The 24,804-nt window shown below is 47.4% G+C and overlaps 1 protein-coding gene across 1 annotated transcript in view; it reads right to left on the bottom strand.

Annotated features, from left to right (window-relative positions):
* TNN (tenascin N) overlaps positions 1–24,804 on the bottom strand; it is a 181,234-nt gene that overhangs the window by 155,906 nt on the left and 524 nt on the right. Inside the window, exon 2 of the mRNA XM_078641976.1 lies at positions 434–902. Within this exon, the coding sequence (XP_078498102.1) occupies positions 434–830 (397 nt within the window). The 5' untranslated portion in view covers positions 831–902. The remainder of the gene's footprint in view (positions 1–433; positions 903–24,804) is intronic.

The raw sequence follows: 24,804 nt of genomic DNA, 5'->3' as shown, positions 1-24,804 counted from the left end.
AACGTGCAGCACATATAGAAAGAGCAAAAAGCCATTAATGATTGTTTATGTGCAGGGAGGTAGACCTTCCTGCGCATAAACAAACAATCATTCCCTGCAATGCAGGTACCCTTCCACTATGGTGCAAGGGTGTCTGTGTTGGTGCTAGGCAGCTAATTTTATTACCAGCGTTAGGGAAAACACAGGGGTGTCCCATATTATAGCAAATATGACGCATCCCTGCAGTTTGAAAATGTTGGACAGCGGCGCTGCAAAATTTGGCGTAGCTCCACCCTCCGACATTTTCTACTATATATGCCCCAGTGTTTTTTAAAAAACCTTCATGCTTAGATCACAGTATTTACCTGCTAGTGCAGCAAAAAAAGCAAGCTATTGAAGCAAGGAATTTTAATAAATGCCATATTAAGCGATATCAATGCGGGTATTGTAGTACCTTGAGCTCCACAGCACCCGGAAGAACTACAGCTCTCCTGGATTCCCTTCAGCTCCATCTCCAGCTTCTCAAACCTGGCCAGCAGGGCGAGGAAGCCGCTCGAGCTCTCGCAGTCGGCCTTGGGTGTCTGGACCCGGATATTATGGCGGAACACAATGTTCTGCTCTTCGCCAGCGTCTCCACCTAGAAGAACCAGGGGGTCATCCTTCGGGGATGGCTCATCTGTATCTACCTGAAGCTGAGATGCCTTGGGAAGGTCGATCTTGTAGACGTGGCTGAACGTGACGCCCCTCTCGCTGGTGCAGTTGGAGTCAAGGATAGGCTCAGTGGATGCTTCTTGGAAGGCGAGGAACAGCAATACCCAGGCAGGGTAGATGAGAGCTCCCCAAAAATTCATGTTGGCAATCCTTAGAGTGGTATGGGTGTAAGGAGCTGTCCCATATAGAGATAGTCAATTTAAGCAGTCTGGCTGTGGAGGAAAGAGAAAGAATATATGCATTCAAATTCGATTTTTATGTTAATTAACCAATTAATTGGCCTCATCACAAAGGAAACGGATGTCTTAGGAGACAAATACATTAATATGTGGCTTGGTGGTAGGGTGGGAAAGGGATGCATGCGTTATTGCTTGATAAATGCTTGAATGGATAAATGCAGAGGTGAGATAGAGTGTAAGGGATGAAAGATGGCCTTGTTGACACATGGATGAATAGGTGCCTAGAAGAATGCATGCACATTGGATGTGCGAGTGGGGGTGTTGGCTCATGGATGCAAGAGTGAAATGATGGGTGTATGAGGTGGTGGGCTGATAAATGTGGATAGATGGATTGATTGGAGAGTGATCAGTTAAAGAAAGATGAATAATGGTGTAAACATGGATCGATATTTGTGTAGATTTCTGGTGGATATCTGGCGGATGAATGCATCTCTCTCTTGGTAAGGGAATTCATGACTCGATAGATGGGTGGGTGAATTTGTGACTTTTGGGGCGTGGTTGGCACTTTGGCAATGGATGAAAGGGAGGAAGGTTTGCTTAGAGAACTTAAGGATGGATTTGTGCCTAGATGGCTGGCTGTGCAGTGGATGCTTGGTTGAATGTGCTGGTGAAAAAAGTGAAGTGGATTGATAGATTGAATAATCATTGATGAGTGCTTGACTTAATAAATGAGATGGAAAACTGTTCACACAAAAGAGTAAGAATGGTTGGTAAACAAGATGAAACAGACTTGAATAACAAAAGAAAGATTTCATCGCTTGCCCTTTTACCATGTGAAAGAGGGAGCAATGTTCAAACTGTAATGATTTAACACACTCATATAAAATATTCTATTACGTGAACATCATGCATTGTAATGTATGGTAATATAATGCAATAAATACATGTTTCAATGCTTCAAGCCTCACGCATTTCAGCAGTCTGTAAAGATATGGAAAGCTTTCAGTCCCTACAGAACATGACTGACCCACCATCCCATACCATTAACAGCAGACAAGGCTCCTAAACCTTGTGCTTTGAAGAGAGATGCCCACTGTACTACAACCCGCTCCCCAATTCTCTTTTAAAGAGGTAACAAACCATTTTATATTAAACCATCTCCAACCGTCACATGTACATAAAAGAACCAAAGCCATATAGTTGTTAAAGTGAACATCTCCACAGTACACCACACTCCTCATACATAACAACCCTTACAATAGCAAGAGAAAGTGTTAGACTGTCCACACTGCCTCACAGCACCGCACTAAATCAACATAGCTGGCAAAGTGATTAAACTCTAAAGGTGCAACATATTCCTTACACAACCATACACCCACAGAACCAAATGAGCACATTAGTCAGAGCGTCCAACATCTTATTTGGCACACCATGCCTCCTCAGTTCAGACACGGTCATATGCAAATCAGTCCAACCCAAAATGCAAGGCCAGAAACCAAACCGGAGCATAAGCAATCCAAGACCAGTTTAACCCTGAAAGGAGCTCACCAGTCAGTGAGTGGTGCAAATTAGAGTTCAGTGGCACGGAGTGGTGCAGAGTGGAGTGGGGTAAAGTGAAGTATGCATGGTGTGGTAGCGCACTGCCAATTACAGGAAATGCATCATCAATTGAAATGGCCATTACATTTGCACAGACATACAGTTTTACTGATAAAAGTATACAGAGATAAAACTATGATTCGTGGAAATGTCATCAACTAGTGTATTGATTTGTTTTGATGGTATTAAAATATTTGTTTTCACCACACTTCAGAATTACCCACAGTACCCAGCGTGATTGTCACATAAATCCTGTCACTTTGAAGTGGGAGAAATAAAAATAAAAACCAAGCTCCCTTAGAAGAGGGAGCTTGACATTTGACATCTCTCTTTGAAAGCACAGCAAATGTGACACCATAAGAAAAAGATTTAAAGGTTGTGTACAGACAGGGAGCACTCAGAAGGATACTGGAAATATTGTTTGGGCAAGGGAAGGGATGAACTCAAGCTGGACAGCTAAAAACAAACAGAGCCAGCAAATGGAAAGCAAGAACATGTGAGTTACAAACCAAAAAGACACTGGAAAGCAATGAGCGGAATCCATTGCCATGGAAGTTTTCCTGAATTTCCCCAAGATATCGTTAGCAAACCAGACAGCTGAGCTGTCTGGTAGGCTTCAACCTAAAAACGCGTACTGGTGTCATCTGATTTTTTCTTAAACATTACGGACATCACCTATCCACGTTTGAAATAGTAATTACATCATCTACCCTCCCTACAAATAGTACAGATATCATCCCACCTTTTGAGGCGTTTTACTAACAGCATGGGTCTTTCTGTACCAGTATTTACAATGGGCCATCTTGCACACTGTAAAGACGTGGTCGACCATCCTGTGCTCAGTAATGACATCTTTCGGCTTTCCTGTGCTCTTGCATGCGCTACTGACACCATTAGGTGGGTACTGTTAGTTAGCGGCTGTATTGTACCCAAACTGGAGGAGAGGCATATAGTACTTGCTGTCAGCCAACAGATAGAAAATGTTTCTTGACTACGACTCTGGTCCCACATCTGCCAACGTTTGATGCAACTCTTTGGCGCCCATGGCTGATAGTCAGTAATTAGGGATTAATTAATATTTTGAAATTAGGAGTGGTGGGTTAAGCTTTGGATCACATAGCTTTTACTGAGGTGATCTTATGTGCAGTTACCACAATCCGCCTGGAACATTAACATTTGCGCCAAGGGGGCGTTACATGGGTGGTACATGGGCATACCAGTGCTACCACCCATGCCTTTTTATGCTAAACCCTATGCTCAAACATCAGTAGAAAGGGTTTAGCGCCAAAAAGTAATGCTGCTGAAAAGCAGGCGCTAAACGGAGATTTTCTTTTATTTCACTTTGCTTTACTGACTTTACATGTGTGCATGGAAAACATCTTTTACAACGCAACCATTACATCACACTACACTTACAACGCAGTCATTACATCTCAACACAACATCCTTTACAATGCATGTCACTACAACGCAGGCATTACAAAGCATGACACTACATTGCAAGACACTACATCGCATGTCACTACAACGCATACCATTACAACGCATACCATTACAACGCATAGTACCCCCACACTATCCAAAACTTACCCTACTGTTGCATCCCCTGGAGTTAGAATAGTAATTTTTACCCCTACACTATCCAACACTTACCCTACTGTTGTAGCGGTGTGCGTTATATAGGTATAATGCGATGGTTGGAATGCGCTGTAAAGGTAGTTTCTAAAAATGCAATGTAGTGTCATGTGATGTAATGGAGTGCATTGTAAAGGATGTTATGATGTAAAAACTGCGTTGTAAAGGCATGCGTTGTAAATGTATGCGTTGTAAAATCATACATTTATGTGTACACTGTATATCACCCATACAAAGTAGGAAAAGCTTTTCCCCTTGCCTAAGCATAGTATTTTGTACAGGAAGGATACCGTTCTTGTACAAAACCTATGCTAGACTCATGCACACACCCTAGGACGATGGCGTTCAGATGTGTGCATGGCGCTTGGCAGCTGAAAGCAGCACCGGCGCTAGGGGGAGGGGAGGAGAGAGACATTTCTATGTGAATATGACACTCTCCTGCTCATTCCCTGTCAGATAATGCAGTGCCGCATCTTTGGGTGCTGCGCTGCGTTGCCTGTTAGCTTTCAGAATCTGGGCCTGAGTGTTCAGATGAGCTGACACCTGGGCCAAGATTCTAAAAGGCTTAGTGTTGGGTTGACATTGCTTTTGTAATGCTAATCCGACGCTAAACCATTTTTGAGATTAACAAACCAACCCAAATTGGTATTTGCGTTGGTTTGCATGGAAAAGTATCGCAAAGCAGTGTGAAACGCTGCTTTGCATTACTTTACGTCAAGGGGGTGTTACATGGGCATACCCAGTCTGCAACCCATGCTTTTTGACGCTAAACCCCATTCTCAAACATTAGTAGAAAGGGTTTAGCTCCAAAAATTAACACAGCTGAAAAGCAGGCTTAAAACCGAGAAATAGTTTCATTTCTCTGTGCTTTTAGGACTTTGCTTGCATGCTACACTGTGCAGCACACATACAAAGTAGGAAAAGATTTTTCCAGTGGTCTAAGCATAATATTTTGTACAGGAAGACTACCCTTCCTGTACAAAACATATGCTAAACTCACGGACACACCTTGTGTTATCTTTCCATGCAAACCAACACAAATATTAATTTGCGTTGGTTTGTTGATCCCAAAAAAGGTTTAGCATCAGCTTAGCGTTACAAAAGCTGAAATCAGCACAGGCACTAAGGAGATGGGAGGAGAGAGTCATTTCTATATAAATATGACGCTCTCCTGCTCCCTCACAAACACACAACTCAGCGCAGCATCTTTGAGTGCTGCACTGCGTTGCCTGTCAGCTTTCAGAATCTGGGCCCTGGCCCCCATCGACCGTAGGAGTGGAGATGCGTGTCTTTTTATAGATTATCCCCGATTGCGCAAAACACACCATAAAACTATACATTTTGTGCACAAAACTGAGGTTAGGGACGTCATTTACAAAGAAACAATGGTTAAAATTGTAATTTAGGTGCTAATCACTGTTCCTACTATGTGTACTTCTGAGAGAGATATATTTTATTTGGTTAATTATTTACTTATGCAGTTTATAGGGCTATCACAGCCCATAAGAGTTAGATGGTGTTACAAACGCTAGAATAAAAGTTATTAAATATTGGAAAGCCACTACCACAATTTCAATGAAAGAGGAAAGGCAAAACCATCAATGAATTATCAAGCAAGCATTAAACATTGGCTATATATACATGTTTCAGAAAGTGTGCATGGCATGAGTTGGATGACATAGAGTGCTATATACATAGGCACATCATTCACAAGGAGGAGATCTAAGGAACATGTGGGGTGAGAGAGTCTGATGAAGGTAAAGCTAAAAAAAGACAAAGGAATGGACGGTAGTGATGTGGAAGGCATATATATAGATATCATCTAAGGTAGGAGCATGAAGAAAGGGAGGAAATCAATCAATCAATCAAAACCATTTATATAGCGCACTACTCACCCGGAGGGTCTCAAGGCGCTTGGGGGAGGGGGGTCCGCTACTGCTCGAACAGCCAGGTCTTGAGCTGCTTCCTGAAGGCGAGGTGGTCTTGGGTCAGGCGGAGGTGGGTCGGGAGGGAGTTCCAGGTCTTGGCGGCCAGGAAGGAGAAGGACCTTCCTCCTGTGGTGGCTCTTCGGATGCCGGGGACGGCGGCAAGGGCTTGGCTGGTCGATCGAAGCTGGCGAGTGGGAGTGTAGAAGTTGAGGCGGCTGTTGAGGTATCCTGGGCCTTGGTTGTGTAGGGCTTTGTGTGCGTGGGCGAGGAGACGGAAGGTGATTCTCTTGTTGACCGGGAGCCAGTTCAGGTCTCTCAGGTGTCCGGAGATGTGGCTGTGTCGGGGGATGTCGAGGATGAGTCTTGATGAGGCGTTCTGGATCCGCTGGAGTCTCTTCTGGAGCTTGGAGGTGGTTCCGGCGTAGAGGGCGTTGCCGTAGTCCAGTCGGCTGGTGACGAGGGCCTGGGTGACCGTCTTCCTGGTCTCGGTGGGGATCCACCAGAAGATCTTGCGTAGCATGCGTAGGATGTTGAAGCAAGACGAGGAGACGGCGTTGACTTGTCTGGTCATGGAGAGGGAGGAGTCCAGGATGAAGCCCAGGTTGCGAGCGTGGTCTGTTGGTTTGGGTGCGCTGCCCAGGGCGGGCGGCCACCAGGAGTCGTCCCAGGCGGAGGGCGAGGAGCCCAGGATGAGAACTTTCGTCTTGTCTGAGTTCAGTTTCAGGCGGCTGTTCATCATCCACTTGGCTACGTCTTTCATCCCTTCGTGTAGGTTGGTTCTGGCGGTGGTGGGGTCGTTGGTGAGGGAGAGGATCAGCTGGGTGTCGTCGGCGTAGGAGATGATGTTGAGGTTGCGTTGGCGTGCGGTGGCCGCCAGGGGGCTCATGTAGACATTGAAGAGGGTGGGGCTGAGCGAGGAGCCTTGAGGAACGCCGCAGATGACTTCAGTGGCTTCTGATCTGAACGGGGGTAGGCGGACTCTCCGTGTCCTTCCGGTGAGGAAGGAGATGATCCATTCTAGTGCCTTCTCTTGGATTCCGACGTTGCTGAGGCGCTCCACTAGGGTGCGGTGGCAGACAGTGTCGAACGCCGCGGAGAGGTCCAGGAGGATGAGGGCAGCTGTTTCCCCGTTGTCCAGCAGGGCTCGGATGTCGTCCGTGGCTGCGATGAGGAAAGAGAGGGGAGTAGGGAGAGCTGGTATGAGGCAAGGAAATAGGGGCCCCGGAAGAATGGAAATGAGATTAGGAAATAAAATTAATGTGATGGCAGTCATTCTAAAACATTTTAGTTGCAGTTATAGCGTTTATGTTTCTTGCAGGATTTCTTATCCACTTTCTATGATGTTACCTGGTTCAATCATTAGAGCTATATGATGTGTCATGCACTGCTCAATTATTTTGATAACATTATGAGATAGGATCAGTGCAGCAAAATGTAAGCCCTCACAGCGTCTCGAGTCTGCTTGGATGTGCAGGTCTGTACTTGTACAAGGCCCTCCCAGCCAGAAATGCAGAAGCAGTAGTGGTTAATTTGCGCACACCTGTGGAAATCATTGGCAATTACTTCAGAGAAACAGACTTCTTTCCTACATCCTGCACTGCCTGGGTCCTGGTCAACAACTGCCTTAACCTCTTGATTTCTGTAGGCTGGCCTAGCACCCGTTACAGGAATGGGCCTAAAGCACAAAATGGACCGATCAAATTTTAAATTCCAAACCAACACTTTTTTGCAATGTGGGTGGCTGCAGAATTTGGGTCCAAGTAGACTAGGTACCCAGGAAAACTTGCATACTCTGGACATTTCTGAAAACTAGATACCAGAAGGAGCCCAGAGTGATGTGACTTGCTTTGATCTCACTAAGTTGTTTTCCCAGAACCATTTTGGCTAAAATCACACATTTTTCTCACATTTCTGTGAAGGAATGCTCCTGAATCTGTGGGGGATCCACAAATTTCCTACTACCCAATGATAAAAATGGTACCCTACTTGTGGGGGAAGGCCTAGAACCAGTGACAGGAAAAAGCCCAAAACACAACATGGAAGAACCACATTTTTCCACTCATAACCAAGCCTTTTTTGTACTTAGGTAAGTGTGGACTGTGGACACTAGCTCGGCCGTAACCCATGAAATCCTACAAAACCAGACATTTCTGAAAACTCAACAGCCAGTGGAATCCAGGGTGGTGTGTTTTGTAAGTCATGTTATATTTTCGTACCTACAATGCCCTGCAAACCTCAATCTTTGTTAAAGGTCATGCATTTTCTTTGCAGTTTTGTGAATTAATTTACCAGAATCTGCAGTAATCCACAACATTCCTACCACCTATCGTTCCCCCACTTGTTCCGATAAAAATGCTACCCCACTTGTGTGGTTGGGCATTGTGCCTGCAACAAGGAATGGCTCACATCCGGTTAATGGGAGCCCCTGCGGGTGATTCCCGAAATTTACATTCCAGAAATGCAAGGAAAATGTGTGATTTTAGGGAACATATTAGGTGTGCAAGGCACTGTGGTTAAAAAAAATGTGGGATCCACATGAGGCATACCGTCTGTACTCCCCCAGATGCATATGTTTTCAGAAATGTCTGGGTATGGTAGACTTCAATAGGTGGCGGTCAAGTACAGGCCCAATTACTGCTACTATCCCAATGCCAAGTTTAGTCTTTTGCCAGGAAAATATGATGTCTCTACATTGCAATTTTGCGTAGTATTTAAGGTTTGCAGGGTATTGTGGGTTAGAAAACATAGTTACATATACAAAAGTCATACAACCCTAGACTCCCCTGAAGGTCTAGTTTTCAGAAATATCTTAGAGTGGTAGGTTTCCCTAGGTGGCAGATGAGTCTGGGCCCTATTACTGCACCTATCCCATTTGATGTTGTCTCCATGTTGCGATTTTGAGACTTTTGCAGTGTGGGTGCTAGGCAAATCAACACAGGTGAGGTAGCATTTTCATCGAGATAAGTGAAGAAATGCTGGGGGGTATGACTTTTCTGGACCACTGTGGATTACGGACATTTAATTCACAGAAATGCAAGGAACATGTATGATTTTAGGTAGAGTTTGAGGTTGCAGGGCATTGTGGGTAAGAACGATTGATGGGATATATTTGATGCATACCACCCTGGACTCCCATCAGTGTCTAGTTTTCTAGGGGGCAGCGACCGATGCCTGAAATGTGCAGCCATTCAACATGCAAGTGGAATGATATTGGGATTTTGCCCTTCTCTGCTTCACCATATGTAAAAAAAAAAAGCACCCAAAAGAGTTGAAACGTTCTCTTGCTTGCCATTGGGATGGGAATGCTTTCGTTCTCAAGAGAGCAGAAAGATTGTTGAGACTTCAGAGGTGGGGCCTGGTATCAGAATGGGCCTGGCCAATTCCATTATTTCATGAAACAATATTCCTGGCAACCAGTTGGCTTTCTGCCCCCCTTCCATGGAGGTAAATACCTTCTCTGCCAGCACATGGGACAAAAAAAATTGGGTTGCCCCTTCTGGATGGGCCAATGTCAGGGTGACACAGCTACACCCTTTTTCTTTGCCCACATGTAAAATCCCACGTATCTAGTGGACTTTTAACCTCTCTGGGATTGCAGATATGGAGCATTCTCCCCAGTGACGACAAACTTCCTATCCGACACCAGGGAAGTTATTTGTTAGGGGTGTGGCTGAATGCCAGGGTAGGCCACCACATCCTTTCGGGTTTTTTTGGCTCCATATTGACATACATAGGGGCTAGTGGGCTTTCTGTCCTCTTGGACCCAGATTATGGGCAGACCCCCTCTTTGCCCCTCAGAGGGGGAAAGAAAGACTGGCTATACCTGTTGCGGTTGCGGTATGGCCCAATGCCAGGGTGGGACGTCCAGAACCTCTTTCTTTTGTCCAAATGTAAAATCCCTGGTTTTTGGTGGGCTTACTACTTCCACCCTCAAGCCAGATTTGGTGATACCTTCCCAATTGGGATAAAACCTAGGCTATTGCTGCTTCTGGAATGGGGTCATGGCTCGTTGCCAGGGAATACTGTCCCTATCCTTTTGTTTGTTTTGACACCATTTTGAAATTCCTGGTGTCTACTGGGCATCCTGCCCTGGAGCAAATTGAAGGCAAATCCTTTATCTTTCCCCCCTCCCCATGAGGCAGAAAGACTGGTTTGCCTATTTGGGATGGGGGCATGACCCTGTGCATGGAGGGCCACCTCCCTCTCTATCATTTTTTTTTATTATCCCTGGTGTCTAGTGGGCTTTGTGCCCCAAGGGGGCAGATTGAGTGAAAACTCCCCATCTGTCCTGCTCGGGACAGAAAGACTGTAAAACCTCTTTTTGTAGTGAGGCATGGCCTCCACCCCTTTGTTTAATTTTTGTTATTGCTCCCTGGTCTCCAGTGAGCTTTTTGTCCCCGAGGTGAAGCAGTTTTGAGAGACTATCGTTCCCTTTTTGGGGTGGGGCATGTCCCTGTGTATGCTTTGCCATGCCCACTCCTATGTTTTATTAATTGTTTTATCCCTGGCATCTAGTGGGGTAATCACCCTCGTCAGCCCCCGGGGGTGGAGAGAGTCTACTGCTGTCAAGTGTGGGAGCACTGGCCCGTGCCCAAGGTGCCGCTCCCACTGCCAAAATCCCGGGTGTCTGCGGGAAGAGCCACGTAGCCACAGCCTACTGTGATCGCCTGGTACTTTGCAGGGAAAGGAAGATATTGTTTGAAAGCTGAGTTTCTCAGTTTTCAAAAAACACCTCTTTTTTCACCTCTATGCTCTGGGAGTGAAGAGAATGGTGTTGTTTTCAGCCCCCTCTGTGTTCCCGGGGAAACCAGGAAGTGGTCTCCTGGGTACCAGAATGCCTAGGATGTGATTGCACCTCTGCTCTGACCCAGGGGGGTGTGACAAGGCAGGGGCACTGAAGCAGCACACAGCAGCATGCCGCTCTAGTAGAGGGGTGGGTCTATGGATGTAATCTCCATGTCCACAGCACCCAACTGGGAGCTCTATGGACGTGGAGGTGTTGCCCATATCCCACAAGTAGCTGATTTAACAGAGCAGCAAATTACTAAACTAAAAGGTTAATACAGCTATTCTTTGCAATTTGATTATATTGGCAGACCTCCTTCTGATTCTATGAACCACAATGGAAATAGAGGTAAGACAACTGCTCTCAGTCCTGGCGGTGTGCATCTTGCTCACTGGTGAGGTTGACTGTACAGCCGATGGGCGGGAAGCTGGGAGAGGTGATCGGAGGCTCCAGGAAGAAGTGGAGCTGCAGCTGCTAGTAAGGACTGCCTCCCCTCCTGATCCCCCCTACATGCTTAATTTGTAAAATATTAAATGCCAGGGCTCTGACCAGGAGGCCACTGTAGCTTGCACCACCCATCGCCCTTGACATCGCTGCCAAAAACAACTACGAACCTTCTCTCTCGCATGTAAATGAAACAGTGCAGATTATTCCAGGTCCCCAAAACTAAAGGAAAGGCTGGGGAGGCAGGTATAAGCACTATTTTACTGTATATTGTAATCATAAACAGCCGTTGTTCTGCTCATCTCTAAATGAGATGAGCAGCGCCACCATGTGGTAAACTGTTCTAATTATGGTGTTGACAATTAGGTGCGGGTGCAGAGCACCGGAGACCAATTAAGTGCCAGTGCTGAGCACCAGAAAGCACCGGCTCAAATTAAGCACTGCCCCAACCTCAGAAAACGTTAGGGAACCAGCACTTATTTTTTTATACAAAAGCACTATCATAGCACAGCAGATTTCAAATTCCGTGGGTAGTGAGGAAATGATATAAGCACAGTATTGTCCAAATCTCCCTGAGGAGTGCAGCTCACATCTGTAGACAAACAGGAGAACATACGCAGGAGGAGCCTGTTCTTACCAGAGCTTCCAACGTCCCATAAAAGTGTCACAAGGCAGGTATCACAGCACAGGTGCCCCTGTAAAGTAGTGTGAACACTATAGCTTCAAATGTCCCCCAAGGGTGACACACAGCATGGATGATACTCTCTGCAGAAGAGTTTAAGTAACGCCGGGCGTCATTTGCAATATTTTGTCGTAGGGTGGTGCTGCAAGGCTCCTGCTGTGCTGCCCTACATCAAAAGAAAAGTGCAGGAAAGCATTGTATCTATCAAATATGGCGGATTCTGGTCCTTTCCCCCTGCACTGGTGCACAAATGACTACCATGCGCCAACGCAGTCACCCATGCGACAAAGTGCAAGGGTGTCTGCATAAAAGGGATGATTGTTTTTGCAGAAAAATAATCAATGCAGGCTATTTGCACTTTCCATGTGAGCTGCAGAATGCAGCACACATTGAAAGAGGGAAAAGCTCTGAGAAATGTTTTTATTTCTCCTTGTTGCGCTTCCCCTACGCCACCCCTGGGAAGGCGTAGGCTTTTGACGCATTCCCAGGCTTACAAAATTACATAAACCTCGGACTGTGTCGAATGCCATGAGTATTAGGTGGGAACACCCGCCATAACGCCCATGGTATGCCTCCCTATCGCAGGGTGAGGCAACGCAGCAACTGTGCTGCGTTGCTTCAGTCCATATCTACCTGGCCATGCAAAGCCACTCAGGGTGGCTTTATGTGGCCTTGTAGATATGGCCCTACAGTGAGCGCTGCCGGACCGTCGTTAAAAGTGACATTCTGACTGCGCAGGGGCCTTGTAAATGAGGTCTCCAGTTTCTATATTCATCTTGAGGGCGACATATCCCCTGGAATCTTTCAAAGCACTGGTGCCCACATGTGAGATAATGTGAGTGTTGAAGCTTTCACGGTCTCCTGGCCGATGCATTAGGCAGGTACTCTTGCCTGCATACCAGGAAAAATTAAGGCTCAAGCTTTTAAATGCCCTGAGGGTTTCATCAGTCTTAAATAGGGTGCCCTCTACAGGAGAGTGTGTGTGGTGCGCCTGCCTTCACAACCAGTCAGTGCCTCACAGGAAGCCACTGCACCGTCCCTGATCGGCAGAGTTCTTGACGTGACTACGTTTACGCGCCGAGACGCTCCAACTTCCGCTTTTCCTCTAGGCCTCGAGCAAGAAGAAGCACAAACAGGCGCCAAAGACTGCGGCGAGGCCTCGTGCTGGCCGCAGTGCGGCTGAAGCCGGGGACAGATGCTGTCATTCCTCTACTTTCCACCGCGCTCAGCGTACGTCGGGCGTGCGGCTGTTTTTGGCAGACTTTGTGCCTCAGTGTCGGATTAATGCTCTACTCGGTCGTGTTGAATTTACAGAATATGATACCCAAGATGTGTGTGTAAATGGGGTGTTCCGCCATTTTAGGCTAACCTAGTTAGACATGTTTGCTCTCCAAGCGGATACTGCTCCGTGGCCTGTGTTGACAGGGAACACTGAGTTATTGGATTTTTGACACGCAGGCCAGACTAAGGAAACCACATGGCGGCCACGCGCACCAGTCAATGTGGACAACATGGCTGGAGTCTCCATGCAAGAGACACCAGTTGGGGTTTGGCCATGCAGTGTGGCAACCCCCAATTCATTTCAGCTTTATTTACACTTCCGGACAGTTTCCTATCGTTCACAACAAAATCAAACACACATGTAAAAATCAATATAATTAAATGTAATGTAACGGTTACAGTATGCTCCAAGGGTCCTTAAAAGATTTTTAAAAATCTAAGATTAGCAGAGGGGGGAGTAGCCTGTGGAATGGGTGATATGATGTGCTGTACAGGGTGTCGGGGAAGAAATCTGTAACCAGAGCAATTGGAGCAGATTGTTCAAGGGCTTATGCATAATAAAATCAAGCGTATGTGGAGAAAATGAGGAAATAAAATAAAAGCCAATAGATTAATTGCAATTTCTCCTTTACTCAAGAAGATTATGATTTCCAATGTGCAAGTGGGCCACAAGCCCCTTCGTGTCATTGGTACTTAAGGACTGCGTCACGGTATATAGGTCCCTCAGTGCTGAGAAATTTATTTATTTATTTATTTAATTTATATAGAGCGTTATAACCACCGGGGTCTCTAAACGCTGATTGTCCAGATTACATAGTGAGATTTGGCATGTTACTTGATATTAGCAGTGCACCTAAAGGCTACTCCATGCTTGCTTAAACAAAACAGTTTTCAATTTTTTTCTGAAGGCTAGCAAATTGCATTCCTTCCTTAATTCCGGGGCCAGTTTATTCCACAGAGCTGGGAGTGTATTGGAAAAAGCACGTCCCCCCACCGTAGCCAATTTAAAACGGGATTGAGATAGGAAGGTAGCATCCGACGAGCGCAAAGTCCTGCTCGGCGTGTAAGGGGATAGGCGAGATTTCAAATATTTAGGTGCCTTACCATACAATGCCTTGTGTACAATACACAATCCTTTGAATACCACCCTCTGCCGAATCGGGAGCCAATGTAGCTCCTGCATCAGAGGGGACGAATGGGCCGTCCTGGGTTTCTTGTAGATCAACCTGGCTGCGTCATTCAGAACCCCCTGTAACTTATCCAGCAGCCGCTGGGGTAGCCCTATATACAAGGAGTTTCCGTAGTCCAGCCTAGCCAGGATTGTGGCTGAAACCACATGTCTCAAAGTGGAGAATGAGAGTAGTGCTGAAATTTTTCTCAGTTGTCGCATCAGGCCAATACAGATACCCACAACCGTAGTGACTTGTTTTTCCATGGAGAGTTTCTCATCCACGTACAAGCCCAGACTTTTAACTGCGGTCGCCGGTTTCGGTGGCACACCCAGCTCCACCGGCCAGAATTTCTCGTTCCAGGGGTTGCCCGTGAGGGAAATGGGCAACACTTCCGTCTTGTCCGGGTTAATTTTTAAGGAGTTTTTAGACATCCAGTTAACCGTGGCTTTAAGTATGTCCTGCAGCCTGGAAGACGCTCCTGGACCGTCATCCAGCCGGATGATTATCTGGGTGTCATCGGCGTAGTTATATACTAGGCAGTCCATCCTATTCAGGAGTGCAATTAATGGCTGTAGGTAGATATTAAAGAGTAGGGGTGAAAAGGCAGAGCCCTGTGGGACCCCGCAGGTGATGGGCGCGGAGGTGGAAAGCATGTCCCCCAGCTGTACTCTTTGTGTCCTGCCCTGCAGGAAAGATGTAAGCCATGCGAGAGCTGTGCCCCTGATACCAAAAGACCTCAACCGCGACAAAAGTTGGTCATGACACACGGTATCAAAAGCCGCGGAGAGATCTAATAGTACCAGGGCACTCGGTGTTTTTTTATCAGCCCGACTCCTCAATTCATCTAGGATTGATAGCATAACTAGTTCCGTGCTATGATTAGCACGGAACCCTGCCTGATTGGCCTCCAGCAGGTTGTTGCTCTCTAGATGTTTTGAGAGCAATGCCAACACATGCTGCTCGATCACCTTAGCCAGAAACGGCAGCTGGGAGATGGGACGGAAGTTCTTCAAACACTTTGTGTCCGATCCAGATTTTTTTAATAAAGGAATCAGGCGAGCCTCTTTAAAAACTAGAGGAACCTGTCCTGTGTACAGGGAGGTGTTCAACAGGTGCAAAACTTCTTCCTCGATGCCTGGTAGTGCCAACCTGAACACTTCGGGAGGGCATGGATCCACCAGGGAGCCAGATTTGACTCGGTCCGTGATCGTGGATAATTCCTGTTTAGAAATTGAGGAGAGCTCAGCTAACGGTATGATGTCCGACGGGACAGTGTGGTCAGGTGGGCAAGGACATTCGAGGGGTGTAGTTGCAGCAATGTCTCCCAGAATATCGGAGATCTTATTCACGAAGAAGTCCTGGAACCTCTGGCAATCCTCCTGAGTGAACTCAGTGCTTTGCTCTTTGTTTATCCTGAGCTCCGCCAGAACCCGAAAGATTTCCTTCTGCGGATTCCTAGCTGCAACTATTCTTTCCTCGAAGAAAGCAGCCTTCCTAGTTTGGATGGCTAGTTTATAGGTCGCTAAAGATGACATATATTCTTTCTTAGCGATGGCGTCATACTCTTTCCGCCATGCACGTTCTTTCCTCCTCACCCCACGTTTCATGTCACGTAGGGAGTCATTGTACCAAGGAGCCCCAGCTCCTCTCTCCACCTTCTTTACCCTACGGAGTGGTGCCACCAAGTCAATGGCTCTCCCCAGTTTATGGTAGAGATGTCCACAAAGGGCATCAATGTTGGCGTCCTGCTCCTCTACTGGAGGAGACTGTTCTAAGGAAGACACCAATTTTTCCCCATCAAGGTTTCTCCACTTCCGGGCCATTTTCCAACCATCCCCCGACTTGGACAGGTGGCTATTCAACAGAATTTTGCCCTTTATTAGGAAGTGGTCAGACCAGGCACATGGCAGGGTCTCTATAGCGCCCTGGACTGGCATGGTGGTCCAGACTAAATCCAGCATATGTCCCTTCTCATGTGTCGGTCCCTTCACGTGTTGAGTAAAGTCCAGGGAAAAAATTGCCTCCTCAATCTGAAGTGCTTGCCCCTCTTTAGGGGATTTTTCCCAATGATAATTGAAGTCCCCAACAACAATCATTTTATCATATCTAGAGCGCAAATCCTGAATCAGTCTAGTAAAAAGAACCGGGAACTCTGGTGAAGCCCAAGGCGGGCGATATACCACCAGGAACACCAAACAAGCCGCCCCCTGCCTGAGCTTTACCCCCATAATCTCTGCGCCCCCCAGAGTTTCGAATAGAAACTTTTCGGCGCGGAGACGGGCCTGGAAGAGGAGAGCTACTCCCCCTCCTTTTTTGCCTCCCTCCCTATTGAAGTGGAGTGCCAGATAATTATCTGGTAGGGCCGCCACTAAATCCGGCGCCGAGCAGTCCTCCAGCCAAGTTTCAGTAAGTGCAAGGGCATCTAACTCCCCGTCTTCCAGTAATGAAAAGACCTCCAGCTTATGGCCCTGCAGTGAGCGTGTATTCAGCAGACCAAAATTTAAGGCGCAAACATTAAGGTTGCGCTGCCGCGTTTTTGTGCTCTTAGGTGATATCAGCAGGCCCTCCCGAGCCAACAGGCATATACAATCCTGGTCCAGTTGGAACTTACCCGAGTTAAGCTCCAAAAGTTCACCTCTAGAATAGGGCAACAACGGACCAGGGGTTCTGGCCCCGGGTCCCGGATGGTCACTGATGGGCAAAGATGGGCTCGCCTCTGGCGAGCCTCCGGCGCGCCTATGGCGCGTCCGCTGCGCGTCACCGCTGCGCGTCATCGGGGGGACGTTTAAATAGCAGCCAATCGTGCTATGTCTTATCAAGAACTATAACGCCAACAAAGATGGCGTCCCTTGCCGGCACTTCCCCTCCCAAGATGGCGCCTAGCCCCCAGTCCAGCTACCGGGCCGCCGAACAGCGGTGCAGATTCCAAAATTATATGCAGGTATGTCCTACCAAGCCCCACTAGTCGCAACACAATCAGCAAAACTATCCCTTTAAAATGCGCGATAAAAACGCACAAGACCGCGCTTCAAGCGCCGAACATGTGGCTCAGTTTAAAAATGGAATTTCAAATCCCCAAATTAAGTTAAGTGTACACGGGGTCAGTGGCAGTTGTTGCAGTTAATTTAGCCAGCAAGCGCAGTTGCAGAGTCTCAAATAATGCCTCGCCTACACTAGCGCTTACCTGGACAGAAATCATGAATGAGGACACAAGGCTCCTGTGTGGGAGTGTGGAATATAAGTTCTCAAGTCCTTAGGTCGCACCTAGGTAGATGTGGGCTTGCAACTGAAAGCTAAAGCCCTGCTCCAGCCACATGCCTGGCTCTGGCTCAGCTTGAGGTCCTCTTGGACCCTCGAGCCCTAAACGAGCTGAGGCTTCTTCTGCCTGCCATCCAGGTTCTACACTCATGCGCCATAATTGAAGAGAAAAGGTTAACTTTTGATGATAAACAGGAAAGGGAAAACAGCATTCATCTAATGGTTAAATGGCGCAATGTGATATTTAAAAAACTTCGGGCAGATTTACAAGCCCCTTGCGCCACTTTTGCGTCACTTTTCCCATGTTAAAAGTGACGAAAAAGTGGCGCAAAGGGCTTGTAAATCTGCCACTTCGGATTTATCTAGGCATCCCCACATGACCTAATAGCGTAATTCTGGGCAAATGTTTCATTTCGCAGTGCTTCCTTTTCTGTTCTTGCTTTTGAGAGCACTTTAAAATACGTGAATTCAGATGTGAGATACCTGAGGCCCTCTCACGTTCTGTGGGATAGGCTGGGCGGGGCGTCCTTTTTCGTTATGCGTTTGCGTCACTGGCTTCTGGACAGAGGGCTGTACGAGGCTGAAATATATTGTCTGTTTTTATGACGCACCTTCAATTCAAGGATGTTGCTGCTACCGTGGCTATGGGCAGTGGCGACCCTGGCATGCAAGAGTTCTCATAGGCCTCACAAACTATCATGCTGGGAGAACCATTGGCTCACGTGCGTGCCATTGGCTGCTGACTGTGAGCCAATGAACTGCTGTATTTGCAGCAGTGTGCCTCTGCTGTGGGGTCAGTCATTGGCATAGCTAAATATATAGAACCAGGGCACAAGTCCTAAAAAAAGAAGTGGGGGACGCTCCAAGTTAGGTGGTGTCACAGAAAGTGACGTCACAACTGGAAGTGACGTCACGAAAGGTAGTCCCCTCTTATTACAGGAAGTAGTGACGAGCAATAGCCTGGTTTCCGGCGTTATCATGGAAAGTCCAGCTTTTGGGCAGGGGGGACGGTGTCCACTGGTAAAATAAATGGGGGGACGCCATCCACCCACGTGGTAACCCGACTTGAGCCCTGTATAGAACCCCATCTAAACGAATAAGAGCTCTCAAGGTGACCTTAGCAGGCAACTGTCCTATGCCGGCATATATTTTCCAGTAAAGTCTAGTAACTGTACTATAAATGCTGAACCACAAAAAAAAAAGAATGCTAAAGAAAACTTACAACAGGCATGGAGCCCCTCGGGATGAATTATTCTCTGGATAATACTGCTCATTTGAAACAAATAGCAACAAGTAATGTATGCATTTGTATGTCTGTAGATGGATGCCTGTACATAGCAATAGGGCTGAGAGGAAGTGCGTCACAGAAAGTTCCAGAAGAATGGTGGCGGTATCAGCAGCACCCTCTCAAGAAAATCTTTGGACTGTGGCTCATTTTTTTTAAACAAGTTAAACCTTAGACGGGTTTTCTGTTCCTTTGCTCATCCATTGACTGGGGGGGGGTAGCTTGATCACTTAGAGGGGGGGTTGAGTTTCAGATTTTCCAACAATCACACTTGCATTTAGTGTCAAATTACGTTATACAACTAAGAGGGTGCATGAGAGGGGCTTAAGGGGTAGTGGAAAGGGAGAGGAATGCAGATTGATAAGATTACTAAAAATAACCAACATTTTTGAAGATTTCCAAAACAGAGAGAGAGATTGTGTGTGTGTGCATTTTTGTCTATGTGTAAAAATATCTGGGGAGGCGCTTCACCTGACCCGACTGAAACCACTTGTACCCAACAATTTTTCATAAAATATATTTAATGTGGGGGGGTATAATACCACAAACACCCCCACCCCTTCTGGAAGCTAGGGCCTTGTCTATTGATCCATCAAGCCTGTACCAATATTCAAAGCCCTTGAAGTGACAGGCTCTCTATTTCTTTGCTAAGCCGCCAAAGCCAATCCCGTCCAGAGTTGACATGCTCTGTACCTGTTCCGATCTACTGCCCCGTCCAGTTGTAGAGGTGACAGGATCCCTATTACTATGCCAGTCTTCTGGAGAGATGATAATCTCCTTCTCTGCTAATCAACCTGAACCATCAACTCTGATGAGTGGCTGGCTCAGAAAGCTGGCACAAGACTGGAAAGCCTGCCACTTCAAGGAACAGCACAGCACAGTGGGTTGGTACCAGCAGCATAGCCAGTCTGCCATTGTCCCTTGTACAAGAAAGGAAATTACCTCCACCCCCCCTCCCCCCATCCAGACAAAGGTGTGACGGGCTTTGAATCTTTAGCCAGTCCACTGCTCCAGTCCCCACTTATGGTGACAGACTTTCTGTTCCTGTTCTCATCCTCAAAAAAACATCCAGCCTTAGGGGTGACAGGCATTTATACCTGTGCCATGTGTCTTACGTGATGTGGCAGATTTCCACCTCTTCAGCTCTTGAGGTAACAGGATTGGTATCTCGTAGCCAATCCTCGAAGACATTCTGCCCTGGAGGTGCCAGGCTCTCAGTTCCTTTGCCAGTCCCCTGGTACGACCATGTACTGAAGGTTACAGGCATTGGAACTAGCCCCTCTTTACTCCTGTGGGCCTAGTACTACTGTATGTCTGTAGCAGTGTCTGTGTCCTTCCAGTCATAGAGGTGGCAGGATCCAGGGCCAGACTCACCATACTGGGCATTTCCCCGGGAGGCTGGAACAGTGAGCAGGGCCTTTGTTTTAGTGTGGGGTGCTTTGTTACCTGGGGCAGTTTTGTAGCAGTGCTGTAATATCGGCCTCCAGTAACAAAAACAGCAAGCAGGGCCAGGCAATGGTTCACCAGGGACTGGTCCGAGAAAATTGCCAGGGCTGCTTTGGGTTCCCATCTGGCCCTGGAAGGCTGTATAAACCCTGGCCAGTCCCATGAACCTCTTGGGTCATAGAAAGGCAGGTTTGGCCACTGTGTGCTAATCCTCAAAGCCAGTCTGCTTGGTGGCAAGAGGCTTTTATTGCTCTGTCACAGTACCCATGTCTTTGGCAGTCCCACCTATCTACCAAACCTGAACCCTGATTCGGTGCCAATCCTATGTGCTCTTCAGAACCTAGAGGAGACAGACTCTGAACCCCTTTGCTAATCCCTTGGGAAACCCATCCCTAAATGTGGCAAGTTTTGTAGTGTTGTAGCCCTATACACGCCACATGAACCTTTCTGATCCTAAAAGTGACAGGTTTTGTAATTCTCTGCCAATCTTGTGAGCCCTTCTGATCCTAGAGATGGCTGGTGTTATATCCCTTTGTGAATCCCTTGTGCCCTTCATACTCTAGGGGTGAAAGTCCCATTATCCCTCCGCATATCACTCGAGCCCTTCTCATCTGAGAGGAGACAGGACTGTAAGGTTGGATCCCTATGACAACCCCACGAAAGATCCAGCCCTAAAGGAGACACACTTGCCATCAACCTGCAAAGACCATAAATTCTTCCAATTGAAGAGGAGGCAGATTCTGAATCTCTCAACCAATCCCATAGACACTTTCGATCGAACAAGTGACAGGCTCTATACTCCTCTTCCAGTCCTGTGAGCGCTTCCAGTCCAGTTCTGGAGGTGAGGGGCTCTGCAGGGCTTTAAGTGGGCCGGGTCTTACCGGTGCTGAGCACCAGCAGTTTTTTAAAGGGGGCCTCGAAATGGGTCTTTATCGGGCTCTGTTTTGTGCCCTGGCGCAGGCTGTCCATTTTTTTCCGGACTGCAGTGACAGCAGGCACATCATGTGGGCATACTCACACTGCTCACTTCTCACTATTGGAGATGTTACGGCATGACGTCATGCCAGATGAGTTTGTAGGGGAAGGGAAATCCTTTAAAGAGATTCATTTTCTCTCTGGATTTCCCTTCTCTCTTTGAAACTCAGGAGCAGCAACATTATCGTGGTCACCAGGGCTTTAACCCGTTTGCCGCGGCGTGAATTCCGCCGTGGCGCTGGGGGTGGGAGGTGAGCACGGCACCGCTGTGCCCGTGACGGAACCACACCATCATGAGTCACGGGCTGCCTGTGCTCATGGCGGCGTGGTTCCGTCACGGCCCCGCCCGCTCATTAATTCTCCCGCACAGACGGAGAATTAATGCCGCGTGGGAGGAGCGGCAGCCACATGACGGAACCACACCGTCATGAGTCACGGGCTGCCTGTGCTCATGGCGGCGTGGTTCCGTCACGGCCCCACCCGCTCATTAATTCACCCGCACAGACGGAGAATTAATGCCGCGTGGGAGAAGCGGCAGCCACATGGCAAAACCACGCCGCCATAAGCACATGCCACCCGAGGCTCATGACGGCGTGGTTCCGTCATGCGCACGCAAGGGCTTAAGTAGACACTTTTTCAATATTATACACAAGCCATGGTTGCTGCTTATTTATCTTATGCAACTAACAACCATTTACAAAGCCTGGGCTTCCAGTCCAGTTCTGGAGGTGAGGGGCTCTGCAGGGTTTTAAGTGGGCCGGGTCTTACCGGTGCTGAGCACCAGCAGTTTTTTAAAGGGGGCCTCGAAATGGGTCTTTATCGGGCTCTGTTTTGTGCCCTGGCGCAGGCTGTCCATTTTTTTCCGGACTGCAGTGACAGCAGGCACATCATGTGGGCATACTCACACTGCTCACTTCTCACTATTGGAGATGTTACGGCATGACGTCATGCCAGATGAGTTTGTAGGGGAAGGGAAATCCTTTAAAGAGATTCATTTTCTCTCTGGATTTCCCTTCTCTCTTTGAAACTCAGGAGCAGCAACATTATCGTGGTCACCAGGGCTTTAACCCGTTTGCCGCGGCGTGAATTCCGCCGTGGCGCTGGGGGTGGGAGGTGAGCACGGCACCGCTGTGCCCGTGACGGAACCACACCATCATGAGTCACGGGCTGCCTGTGCTCATGGCGGCGTGGTTCCGTCACGGCCCCGCCCGCTCATTAATTCTCCCGCACAGACGGAGAATTAATGCCGCGTGGGAGGAGCGGCAGCCACATGACGGAACCACACCGTCATGAGTCACGGGCTGCCTGTGCTCATGGCGGCGTGGTTCCGTCACGGCCCCACCCGCTCATTAATTCACCCGCACAGACGGAGAATTAATGCCGCGTGGGAGAAGCGGCAGCCACATGGCAAAACCACGCCGCCATAAGCACATGCCACCCGAGGCTCATGACGGCGTGGTTCCGTCATGCGCACGCAAGGGCTTAAGTAGACACTTTTTCAATATTATACACAAGCCATGGTTGCTGCTTATTTATCTTATGCAACTAACAACCATTTACAAAGCCAATACTCCTGACTAGTAGGTATGATGTTACTTGTTGTATCATATATCTGGATGCAATGACAGAAACAGCAAAATACAAGTCGGGCGGCACACTATGCTAAGCACCGATTTTTATCTTAGGTGTTTTAAGCCACGACCTTTATTACATTGGCCACGCCCCTTGACCCCTCCCCCGTTTTTTCATCCCACTTAAAGCCCTTAGGCTTTGTATCTTTTTGCCAATCCCACAAGCGCTTCCAATCCTGGCAGTGACAGGCCCCATATCTTTCACCCAATCCCATGAGCGCTTCAATCCTGATGTGACAGGCTCTGGCTCTGTATCCTTCACCCAATCGCATGAGCGCTTCAGTCCGGTGGTGACAGGCTCTGTATCTTTCACCCAATGCCATGAGCGTCTCAATCCTGAGGTGACAGGCTCCTATATCTTTCAGCCAATCACGAGCGCTTCCAATCCTGGAGGGGACAGGCTAGGTATCTTTCTGCCAATCAAACCCACGAGCTCTTCCGTCCTGAGATGACAGACTCTGTATCTTTCACACAATCCCATGAGCGCTTTAGTCCTGAGGTGACAGGCTCTGTATATTTCACCCAATACCATGAGCGCTTAAGTCCCGGAGGTGAGAGGCTCTGTATCTTTCCGAGCGCTTCCAATCCTGGAGGTGACAGGCTAGGTGTCTTTCAGCCAATCCTAAAAGTGCTTCAGTCCTGAGGTGACAGGCTCTGCTTCTTTCTTCCAATCCCATGAGTTCTTCCAATCCTAAAGGTGACAGGTGCTTGCCACGTTTTAGGGTGCCAATTTTTTCTAAAGAATTGTCTTTTCAAGAAAGAAATCTCGTGAATATTCAAAAGCAGATTTTCATATTTAAAAAAAATCATTTGGTTGCGAATTCTTAAAAAGGATTAACGGGTGTTTTCGTTTGAGGATGAGGTGGCATTTGCCAACTTCACCCGTCACTAATGCCCAGCAAGATTCAGAAGCTCTGTGTTTTTCAGAAGAAGATTGTTCTTCTCCCAGCTGCCTGTGTGCACTCTTCCGCCCCAGTCCCCCGCCCCCACCCTCCCCCGCCGATTCGTTTTTTTTGGAAGATAGTTCCGCGGGTTGAGCGCCTGCTTCCCAGACCCTTGTGAGAGATCTCACGGTCAAATCTATCAACTCCGATTTCAATCCTTCCCAATAGGATAACAGCAGCACTTCCATTGAGCTCCGTCGTTGTGCAATCTATTATTCGAGCGCCTTGATTGAAACGAATTATTGTTTTTGTTCTATGCCATAGAAACATAAACTATTGCTAATGCATGTGAGGTCAACCATTCGTGGTGACGATTTCAGGATGGATAAACATGCAACACGTTACCCGTATCTGCACTTCATGCAGTGAAGCGATATGAGACAGGTATAGCTGTTCGTTGCGCTGTACAAATACGGAATTACTGGACGACACGCATTGGAATGTATGTAATAACTATTTTTTCTAACTGTTGAGATATCTTGTGGCATCCTACTGACTTCAGCCGCACAAAAAGATGACGAACAGTATGCTGAACACCCCTTGTCGCAGATCTGGGTTAAATTCATCGTTTTTTTTGCTCAGCATGCCACCCCAATTTGGACCCAGCCTTTCACACCAAACCATTCCAGCATCCATTGAAAAAGCACGTTGTCTAAGTGTAAACAGAGCTGATATAAATATGTAATCTGAAATGTACATTTTCTAATTCAGATGGAGTTGTTTCTGCCCTATAACCGCATATGTGTAATAACATTTGTGCTATTCAAGTAAGTAATGATAAGACCTGTCATTCAGAGAGGGGCGAATTTACGCTGTCAGCAATCTCTCACCAAATCTTAAAAAACGTAGAGTACTGATTGGAAAATATT

This window comes from Lissotriton helveticus, chromosome 1_1 (assembly GCF_964261635.1).
Source record: "Lissotriton helveticus chromosome 1_1, aLisHel1.1, whole genome shotgun sequence".
Classification (NCBI taxonomy): domain Eukaryota; kingdom Metazoa; phylum Chordata; class Amphibia; order Caudata; family Salamandridae; genus Lissotriton; species Lissotriton helveticus.
Note: the sequence above shows the minus strand (reverse complement) of the source record. Positions and strands in the feature narration are given on the sequence as shown.